The sequence below is a fragment of the Neomonachus schauinslandi genome, chromosome 4 (genome assembly GCF_002201575.2).
Source record: "Neomonachus schauinslandi chromosome 4, ASM220157v2, whole genome shotgun sequence".
NCBI classification, from domain to species: domain Eukaryota; kingdom Metazoa; phylum Chordata; class Mammalia; order Carnivora; family Phocidae; genus Neomonachus; species Neomonachus schauinslandi.
Window position 1 is genome coordinate 64522384 of NC_058406.1, and position 11629 is coordinate 64534012.

Below are 11629 nucleotides of genomic sequence, written 5' to 3' on the forward strand. Positions count from 1 at the left end.
CGGGGGAGTCGTCTTGAGATTCTCTCTCTCCCTCTGTCCACCCCACCAACCCCTGCTTGCAGGCATGTTTTCTTTCTCTCTTTCTCTGTGAATAAATACAATCTTAAAACAACAACAACAACAACAAAAACCCATGCAGCTGATCAGCAAAACTCAAATGACACAAGTAGCAAGTGGGACCAGCATTTTCTTTTATTTGTGCCTTCTTTCATTTCCCTCCCACTCCCTCTTTCTCTCCTTCTTATTGCAATCCTCAGAAGGAAGTGGCTCCTGATTTTTAAGTAATTTTTAAAGAATATCTGAGGGGCGCCTGGGTGACTCAGTCATTAAGCGTCTGCCTTCGGCTCAGGTCATGATCCCAGCGTCCTGGGATCGAGTCCGAGCCCTGGGTCCCCCTGCTCAGTGGGAAGCCTGCTTCTTCCTCTCCCACTCCCCCTGCTTGTGTTCCCTCTCTCTCTGTGTCTCTCTCTGTCAAATAAATAAATAAAATCTTTAAAAAAACCAAAAAAAAAATAAAGAATATTTGAACATCTGCAGGTGCTAGATGGAAGAAAGGTAAATAACATTACAGTTTCATCTTCCTTCATATGTGATATGCTAATAAAAATTCTTGAGGAAGCAAATTTTTTTTGTAAAACAAATGCATTTTTGCATACTCCAAATATCTTCTTAGGTAAATGAATACTGATACAAACTTGAAAAAGTATGAACTCTGATGTGCTTCTAGATAATCATGTATCAGATTTGTTTAAAGTGGGGTACATATTTCCTTGGGATTTCTTGTACTGAATGGAAAATGTAACCAGTCTAAGAAATGACAGTCTAAATTAACCCAAGGCTTACATTCCAGGATGCATGATTTCCTTGAACTTCCTCCAAATAAATAAAATACCTTTGCCAATTCCAGAAATCCTTTTCCTTGTACTAGAGGTATGACCTCTTTCGTCTGTTGACAAGAGGGGCTACACAGTAGAGAGAACAAACTCTACCATAATAATTAGGTGGGATTTCCTCAAAAATATTCATTCCATAAGATGACAAATTCCTTCAACATATAGGAAGAGAAAAATAAAAGAAGAAACCATTATAAAAACTTCCCTTAAGCTATTATTCTATTTTTAAAAGGAGAAGGAAAAAATGATGTGTATCATTTAAGTTTTGCTGATCCCATTTCTATTATGGAAATTACCACATTGTCATTTTGTTAAATATTTAAAACTGCAGTTATTTTTTGTAGGACATAGTTTAGATAGTATATCTAACTGTGTTAACTGATGATACACGACGTACACACACACACACACACACACACACACACATTTTGTATGCTTTGCATTTGTTCTGATGACTCTTGGTGTGCCCATTTTGATGAGCATCCTCTTTCTTACTAAAAAACAAACTGTTATGGAAAAAAATCGCATGTCCTCAGTGCTTATCTTGTAGCCTGGGCAGAATCATGCTAGTGGATTATTTTAATCAGTATTTCTCCCATATTCTGAACCCATAGACTATTTCTTCTTTGTAACTCTTAGATAGCTATTGTGACATTGTTCTCTCTGCATTTACCAGTGTCACAATGCTCTCTAGTTTATTATGATGTCCTTCCAGTCGAATTTTACAGGCATATATATGGTTATTAGATAATGATGAAAAACTGTTTTTTAAGTGCAGAGTATGTCTCCCCGAGTGCAGGCACTGAAACTTCATTATTTCTTATAAAGTGCTTATGATGTTGTTCATAATAGGCGTGTCCCAAACCATGAAAGACTTTTATACATGCATACAAGCTGTCAATTACAGCTTTTCTGGTCTTTCCTAGCTTCGCCTGGGGCAACTGTTTTTCTCCTGCCCATTCTGACTCCATGAAACTTCCCAAAACACAGCACCACTTAATGAGCTTGTATGAGAGTAGAGAGAGATAGTCTGTGTCTTCCCCCCACTCTCACAGCCACACTGTACTGCACCCTTCCCCTTGTTCTCGCTTCTCACCTCTCCCAGCTCAGTTTATTTCAACTCAAGCAATATTATGTTTCATATGTACATAAAGATTCTTTCAATTCTTTCAACCTCCCTTCCCTTTTTTAAAACTTTCCTAATTACCCAGGGGACTTGGGACGTCTCACTCTCTAGATTTATAACTGTGCCCCAGAGAGTAACCAACACTGTGCTGAGAAGCATAAGGTATAGCCGCAATAATATATGTTTAAAAGACTAAAATAGGGCGCCTGGGTGGCTCAGTTGGTTAAGCGACTGCCTTCGGCTCAGGTCATGATCCTGGAGTCCCGGGATGAGTCCCGCATCGGGCTCCCTGCTGGGCGGGGAGTCTGCTTCTCCCTCTGACCCTCCCCCCTCTCATGCTCTCTCTATCTCAGTCTCTCTCTCAAATAAATAAATAAAATCTTAAAAAAAAAAAAAGACTAAAATAACCTAAATTTTAGGAAAATCCCATCAACAATTTCAGAAGCCTTTAAATGTACCCCCAAATTTCTACACAAACACTGCTCTGTCTTCTGTCTTAAAATACTGTCATTGTCAGCATAAAGATAAGTGTGTAAATAAATTCCTGTTAACACCTCAATAAAGTTGTTGAAAATAATAAATACATTCCTGTTAAAATGATACTGTTTTACCAATTTGGTTTAAAAACCTGTAGTACACTAATTATGTCAGGTGGTTAGTAATATAGTGACATTTTTGGTATTCTAGAGAAGGTTGAGATCCTGAGGGTTTGAGTTCTAGCTTTGTCACCTTAGCCTTGGGAGACCGGGAAACTCACTTAAACTTTCATAGTCCTGCTTCTCTCACATGCAAAAAGCTATAAGGGGGAGCTCAACAGAGCTAGTTATAACCAGTCAAAATGGTGTTTGTAAATAAAAGACAGCATCCATACTTTTTATTTCAAAAGATTATTAAGAAAATTAAGATATCTTGGATAGAAGTGACATAAACTATAATGAATTATACAAAGTACAATTGTTTTTATAGGTTAGGTTGACCCTTGTTCATTTATTCTTATTCTACCTAATGGGGTCATCTTTCTAAGACACACAATTTGTCATGTAACTCAGCTACGTAATACTTGCCAATGGAGCTTCTTTATTAAGAGAATACAGTCCATATCTTGACATCCTAACTCAATTCCCAATGACCCCCCAGCTAATATACCCTGTGATACATATCCAGCATGAAATACTTGGGGCTCCTTCAAACACACCACACACGTTCAACTTCTGGGCGGGCCTTTGTTACTGCTGATTCATTTTGTCTGACTTTGTCACTTTGTCAATCTTAATCAATCCTATATATTCTTCAATTCTCAGCATAAATATCATCTCCGCTTGGAAAGTTTCCCTGCAGATGGTTACACATCTCAAATTTACCTGTATTTATACATTTTATAACACTGCATCAAGTTGTTAATATCGTTCTGTAGCTGTCCCTAGCTAGATATCCTGGAAAGCAAGGCCAATTTCTTATTTATTACTTTAATCCAGGGGCATAGCAGTATCTGCTAGGCAGAGGTCTTATGGTCAAACATACTGAGTCGAGTACAGACTCTGGAAACAGATTTTGGCTCAAATCTTAGCTCTATCACTTATTTGTTGCATCACTTGTGATATTTACTTGGACTTTCTAAGACTCTATGTCTTAGAATAATAATAGATGAAGGAGCTGTGCTAATTAATATCTTAGACTCAGTGCACGGTAGGTATTAGCTATCCTGATGTGAGGGTGATGATGATGATGATGACAATAATGAAATAAAGTCACTACTATTAAAACTTGTTTCTATGGGACCAGGTTATCCAAATTCTAAATGACTTGTTCAAAACTAGCTCTTGGAACAGAGTACATTTAGTGAGGTCTGGTTATTACCATAGCATTTATCTGGCAGGTTTCTGAGGGAGCCAAATTTGACGGAGATGAGGAAGATGATGGTAATGAGATAAAAAATAAACCAACTTTTATTCCTTAAGAAGTAGGCATCCTCTGTAACGAAACTGCTGTCCGGTTATTACTGACCTAATACCAATTTTAGAAAAGGGTAGGAAAAGTGGGAAATCTCATTAGAGATGAAGAGAGCCAAGACTCTTCAAACCCAATATATAACCTAGACTAGTCAGCAGCTGAGAACACAATGTTTTAACTCTAAAAAGCATATTAAATATACTTACGGAGAAAAATGTCAAAAGTCTATCAGTGAATTAATAAAAGATGAAAAAGGTGGAAACCACTGTTTGAACAGTTTTAAGAGGACATTATAAACCTCATATAGTGAATATTAAAACAAGTGAATTTATAACATTCTTTAAATAAGGGGTTTAAGTTAAAAAGAACTTGGAAAAAAAAAAAAGTGCCATTACAGATTGTGTTCTGTGTGAGAAGAAATCACAGGCCAAAAGATCTTGAAGTATTTTTTTTTTCAACAGAAAGTATTTTCTGCCCTTCAGCTGACTATTGACTTAGGCAGCAGGGGAAAAAAACAAGTGCACTGGATAATGGAAGATATGTTTAAAAAAAAAATCATTAAAAAGATGATTATAATCTGGTTAGCTGCTGAAGGTCCAAATTGTGAAAAATTATTGATGTTAATGACGGTAATCATGACAGTTGAAAAGTATCTAAATAACAAAAAGGCAACACCATTTTAGAAGTATTATGGTACAATTTGTAATGATTAGCGGAAAAGCACACTAATATGTTTGATGCAATACTTTGAAGGTCACTCGACTATCAACTTGCCATAATGCCATTCAATTAAATACACAATAAAAATCCAAGATTATTTATAGAAAGAATTTTGTAATGCTTGTAGAATAGTATATTACAAATCCCGGCTCTATGTACAAGCAGAAGTGCCTGATCTAATGCACCATTAGCAACTGTAGCTGTGCTCTACATTTTTTAAACATTAAACTAATTATGATGAGGTTTGGTCTTACTATGTACTGCATATTTAATCTTTTTTAAGAGCCTATCAAATTGAATCACGAGATACAACTTGTTTACGCTATAAGCAAACACATGCAATATTAACAATGTACAATATCCTGGCTTAATTAGAAAAAGTCCATGTTATTTTAAATACATTTAAGAGTATAAAACCACACAGTTCTAATTTGAACTTGTCATTTAATTATATTTTAAAACTAATTTATATGACTTGGAGCTGTTTTCTTTCTTTTTTTTTTTCCTCCTCTCTCTCTGCTACACGGAATGTTTTTCCATTGACCCAGTTAAAACTAGAGTCTACTAAAAATGAAAGAATAAGGACAGAGTGAAGCTTGAGGGAAGAGGAAGAGTGGTGGTGGAAACCGCAGATAAGAAATCACTGAAATACGATTATCAGATAGGGTTCTGTTTATCAAATCAGTGGGCCAAACTGAACCCTGCCAGGACGTTTTCCAATGTTACTGCTCTGGTTTGTAGCCTTAAGTTCTATAAATGAGACCTACTTTTTCGGAAAAGAATATATTTTCAAAATTCCCTTTCTCTCTCTCTCTCCAGGGTGTCATGCAGGGTATACAAGCAAAACCCTTGAATCTGTTAATATTGTCCTCAAATTTAGGAAGTCAAATACTAAAGCAGGTACCTGAAGGCAACACATAGCAGTTAGCCTGGACTTCATGAACTCTCTGTTCTTCTGTTCCCAAAAGCATTGACTCTGCTCTCTGCAACTTAATTTTCCAGCTTAAGTTCAAGGACAATCTTTAATAGTTACACAAAAATAAGATATACATGGACTCCTCAAAAATCAATAATCAAGTATAAATTTTTAAGTGGGAAGTTCAAACTTACTGTTGAGTTAATTAAGCTTTTTTTTTTTTTTTAAATCAATAGCATGAAATCAAATAGTTGAATGTAAAAGAGTTAATTTCTGGACAAGGGAGAAGCAATCACATCAGAATTTACTCTTTCAAAAAATCCAAAAGAGGAAAACAATAAAGATTGTTTACCTTCACAAATTGTGACACCATTTCCTGAAAATCCCATGTTACAATAACAGGCTTCAACTCCATTCCGTATTTCACATTTTGCATTTGGAAGGCAAGGTGTCTTGGTGCAATTTTGAGTGTAGGAAGAATTCAGCAAAGTGGAAAAACCCACTAAGGAAAACAGAGAAATATACTTTTTCAAAAAAAAAAAGAAAAGAAAAAGTTCCCCCTTCACATTGTTGAGTCAGACTGCAATAAACACGAAAACCCTTCTTTCTTTCCATCTAGATAAATGGTTTATGAGAATTTCCGAAGGGAGTATTTAGCTAAATAACAGCACAAGAACAAGTAGGCAAAAAGATTAGCACTTTCTTCAATCTGTGTTTATCAAGTAGATCTCAACAAAGCTATAATGTAGTAAACAACCCAGCTCTATAAAGAAAACACCATTCCTAGATCACTGGCCTCTTCACTCTGAGGTGAGATCTTTTTAAAGGGAACTGCGTGATTGTAAAGCAATTTGCCTCCTCTGGGAAAGATTCTGTGAAGAAGTCAAGATGAATTGATTGGGTCTTTTCAAATTCAAATCGGTATAATTCTAAGATGAAGAGCAACATATCATAACATCCAGGAGGACAAATGTAATTATTGTCTTTTTTCTGTATTCCAATGTTCCTTTTAAATTCTGCCTTTCGCATCATAAAATTTATGCTACATCTTCTCCCATTAGGGGAATTTAAGATAAACTCAGTATATTCGTCAAAGATTGATCTTTCGGAAACCAACACCATACTAACACAACCAACAAAATGAAGCATAAAAGAGAACTAGACTTTGTTCCAGAGTTACTGAAAACAAAGTTGGAAGTGGTATTCTGTGGGCTGTTAGGAAAAGATCAGGAAAAGCCTGGGCCGATCCTTTTTTATAGTGTTGCCTCGGGTCTTCTCAAGACAAGCCTGCTTGAGGATGGACTGTCAGGAATCATGCCAAGTTAACTGTTTGTAAACACACTCATCTGAGATACACTGTCCTTATCTGGTAACCAGAGATTGTTAAACGTTCGATTCCAAATCCCAGCCTCGCATAGGGCTGTATAAACTGTCTAAACCAGAATTAATTCCACTTCAAAGATGTGATTTATCTTTCTGCACAACATCCTCAAAATGGTATTTTAAACGAACCCAAAATCTGGGCCGGCAGTCCCCTTAAAATGCCAGGAAACCTCCCACAGGTGTTACTGGTTTGGCTTTCCCAAATTCCTTGAGGGGAGATCAGGCAAAAAAAAAAAAAAAAAAAAGGGCACAGTCTGAGCCTTTGGGGACTTCGGAGGCTTTGTGTTCAGGAATAAAAAGGTGACTTAGTCCCTGGGCCCTGAATATCGAATTCCAGAGTTGAAAGGCCAAGGAGAAAAACATCCTGAGAAGTCCTGCGTCAGTTCTTAGAAACCTGGCCTCCTGCCCTGGGCAGGCGAGTTCCACCTCGGAGCAATCCCATGCCCTGCAGGCGAGCGGCCCCTCCGCGCCCGCGCCCGCGCCCGCGCCCGCCGCGCACTCACCTAGGAGCGGGAGGAGTCTCATTGGCGGCGGCCGCGGAGCTGGCGGTGGAGGGAGTGCGGCTGGCGGTGCGGGCCGTGTAGCCGGGACGCAGCTGGGCCGCCGCGCCAGGGTCCCGGCTCCGGCCCCCGTGACGCGCCGCTTCCTCCGGACACTTTCCGGCCTCTTTTGTGTCAGCGTGAGGGTCAAGTCCTGAGTGTGCCGGTCACGTCCGCCGCCCGGTTCCTCCACGCCCCTCTGACCTCGTCCCCTGCCTCGGGGCCACCCCAGCACTCTGGCTGACCCTTTGAAGGATCACTTTGGCCCCAGGCAGCAGCGTCCGGGGGTGCTGCCCTCCAGCCTTGGGCTGCGTAGCCACAACCAGGCAGAGGCCCATGGACTGTCCCGCCGGAGAGAGCATCCACAATTGCGGAAGTCTTAGGGGTACTTCCTGGAGCCTAAATTCCAGGACACAGCGTTCTTTTATTTACTAATACGTTTCCATAAAAATCCCAGGGCCCACAGGTAGGCTGACCCCGGCTCCCAAAAATGGGACATTCCTTGCCAGTATGGAGTCCTCACCTTGTGGGGGCTTAGGGTTTCGAAGTGCAGAGTAAGGGTACACTCTATCTTGTCTACAGGGTCAAGCTGCAGTGTGCTTCAAATGACTGAGTGAAAAACGAGCAAACAAAAAAGCCAAGTTTCAAAAGTACATGCATTTGTCAGAACTCATCAGATGGGTGCATTTTATGGTATATAAATAAAGTTGATTCAGCCTCAATTAAGTTGATTTAAAGAAAAGGAATGACTGATGCTTATGCCATCAAGACAAGTTATCTTCCCTTTAAACAATGGAGCACACCTTTTTTATGCTTCATTTACATTCTGTTTCGTTGGACAAACATCTACTGAGAATCTACTTTGTATAGAGAGTGTGCTCACAAAGATGAACAAGCCACAGCCCTCATTGGGGCAGTAACTAAATCTGGTCACAATGATACAAGTCACAATGATATTAGACTTCGGTATAGACACAGTTCCCTGGCTCTCCACTGCATTTTCCTACACGCTTTCTAAGCTCCTGAGAGTGGTACCTCAATCCATGAGGGAAATGAACAGAGGTAGTGTGTGACTTGCCCAGAGTCACACAGCTAGTCTAAGTGACTGGACTGATTCAAACTCAGTCTATTTTGCTCCTCAGTCATTGCTCTTTGGGGCTCCCTGCTCAGAAGGGTGTTGCAAAAATGAGGACTCATCAGTTACCCAGCTATTGCTGTTCAGGGAGGGAGTCTGTAAAGGTGATTTAAATGCCCTAAGTGCCATGAAAAGTTTGGGATTTTATTCTGTTGTTAATTGGTTTTCTTTGAAAGATTAGCTTTTTTTTTTTTGAACTAGACAGTGATTCAGTGAAAAAACTGGCAGCAGTCGGAATGAAGGATATTAAGGAGACATCAAAGACAGGGAAGCCAGAATAGTTCAGGAAATAGACTACAAATGTTTGAACAAAGGTAGGGGTATTTGGATGAAAAAAAAAAGGGGACAGAGTCCAAAAAAGGATTAAAGACAAATTGATGTCTGATTGACTTGCTCAGGTTGAGAGACATGTTTGAGACAGACAGAGTGTGAAGGTTTTCAACTTGTATGAGAAGAGGAAGGTTGGAACCATTCACAAAAATAGGAAACATAGGATGAGGGGTGGCTTTGAAGAGAAAAAAGTAATGAGCTCGGTCTTATAAAACTTGAGGTGTTCCAATGACCTGATTCCATTTATGAAACTAGTTTTCCCATAGTCATGGCATATATTCATCATATGGAGTCATTGAACATATTCCGCATTCAAAAGGCATCACTGCAAAAATAGTAAAAATACATTATTTTCTGAGACAAATTATAAATTGAAACACAGTATCTACTTTTAAAATCATTACCTTAAAATAGTTTACATCATGTATCAGTCACACATGCTTTCTCTTTATGCTTAGGATAATAGGAACAGACAATTAAAAAAAATATATATATACGTATATATTTATCATTCTTCTCTATATATTGTTTTAAAATTAACAAAAGTGAGTTAAAATTCAATTTAAAAAATATTTTCCAAAATTCCCTTTTGCTTGTATATTTTTATAAAAAGCAAATTTTTATTCATATATTTCTATAAAAAATATAGGAGAGCATAAGGGGGAGCATGAAATGTTTAATGATACAGTTTAAGATTGTTCTGTGTAAAAATCAAAATTACTTAAAAATTTATTGGAAATAGTCTATTTTCTTAAGGAAGACAATTGAGTAATTTTGGACCCATTGTCTTTACATTACTGAAAAAGAAACATTTATGATTTTCAATCCAAACAAATATTTTAATTGTGAGAGAAAAGCATCTTTTAAAGATGTATTCTTAAGGAAATATAGACTTTAAGTTTAAAATTTTATCAGTCATCTTCACTTGGATAACACTGAGACATGTCTAACTTTTAAAAATATAGCAATTACTCATAGTTTGATTTTGGCCTAAGTATAACACGTGGAAGTTAGGTCATTTTAAGCTGCTTACCCAATTGGTTTTAATACATTAATTAGTATGAACCCTCATTCTGCAAATTCATGATTAGTTCTGTCTTGGGTTTGTCCATAAGGTGCCAAATTTAACAGGATTTCCTTGAAAGGTTCTTGGTCAGGTTAAAGTTTGCATTGAAAAGTATTCACTATGAAGACCTGGGTTTAGCTCTAACTTTGATCATCAATAGATTCTTTAACCTCTTTGGGGAACAGCTCACCCATTATAACATGGAAATAACAATGCATGCCACATTAGATCACAGTTGCTAAGATCATTCATATATATGTCAGAACTGTCAGGAATTCCATACTTTTTAATACTTAACACATCAAAATACAGGAAATTAGTGCATAATTGAAATAAAAACCTTCTCCAAAGATGTATTTATGATGCCCACAGAGACTGGAAGGAAGAATGTGTGTTGCTTCTAGACCTCCCTCATGAGGTCTCTGACATTCTCTAATCCTTCCCCTAAGTGTTAACAGCGTGATTGGATGCTAAGTGTTTGACCAGCTCTGTGACGATACTCTAAATATTGTCATTAAATGTCATTGGACTTTTCTCACCTTAAGGAGATTTTGCCACCAATTTGTTAATTTAGGTAGTTCCTCATTCTTTCATGTTATCTCTGTTCCCACAGGATTCTCAATAGGATTACAATTTACCAGAATTTTCCACCACAGGTTACTTTTTAGTCAATTCCAGCATTAACAACATATACTTGGCAAAAGGACTATAAAAAGGAAAAAAAAAAAGGAAAATTGAGTTATGCATAAGGTTGGGAAGAGTAATCCAATGGCAATATATGCAATGTTGAAACCAAGAAAAGCTTTACCAAAATGGGACATCAGCCCCCCACTGTAAGGGAGCTTCCATAAATGGGTAAGGATTGAGTTTCCATAAGGTGGACTTCTCTGATAAGGGTTCTTAAGCTGGTATCTTAGAACTTGAAGGTAAGAAACATAGTTTTGCTTCTTTTTATTTTCCCTCCATGACACCTCACAAGGTGACTTGAGAATGATAAGTATGTAATAAAAGTATGTGCTCATTAAATGAATGAATAAATTCATAAATGTCTAGAGCAATGCACAATAAAATTTATCACAAATGGAAATCTTTATTTTTGGGGATCAGCTAGAAATTGTTTACCTCAAAAATCTTTTAGGTTTCCAGGTACATTTCACATTATTGCAATATAATCTAAATATCTTGAATTTTTTTTTTTTTTATTTAATTTTTTTTTTTTTTAAGATTTTATTTATTTATTTGAGAGAGAGAATGAGAGAGCACATGAGAAGGGGGAGGGTCAGAGGGAGAAGCAGACCCCCTGCCGAGCAAGGAGCCCGATGCGGGACTCGATCCCAGGACTCCAGGATCATGACCTGAGCCGAAGGCAGTCGCCTAACCAACTGAGCCACCCAGGCGCCCTAAATATCTTGAATTTATATTTAAAGAAAGGCCAGGAAATCCCTTAGTTATTTGTAGAGTAATTAATGGTTCTCAAACAGTAGGGAACTATGGCTTTTTGTCCACTGTTAAACTGATGATCTTAAATAATCGGTACAGAGATGCTACAATTTTCAAACTTAGCTATCTGG

At 37.8% G+C, this 11629-nt stretch overlaps 1 protein-coding gene across 2 annotated transcripts in view; it reads right to left on the reverse strand.

Annotated features, from left to right (window-relative positions):
- ADGRL4 (adhesion G protein-coupled receptor L4) overlaps window positions 1-7513 on the reverse strand; it is a 109185-nt gene extending 101672 nt beyond the window's left edge. Inside the window, exons 1-2 of one of the 2 annotated variants that reach the window (XM_021690081.1) lie at window positions 7492-7513; window positions 5958-6107 (exon numbers count right to left, since the gene is read on the reverse strand). In XM_021690081.1, coding sequence (XP_021545756.1) covers window positions 5958-6107; window positions 7492-7513 — 172 coding nt within the window. Of the gene's footprint in view, window positions 1-5957; window positions 6275-7491 lie in introns of those variants that run through there. The other variant, XM_021690080.2, reaches the window with a different exon arrangement.
- Window positions 7514-11629: the final 4116 nt, after the last annotated feature.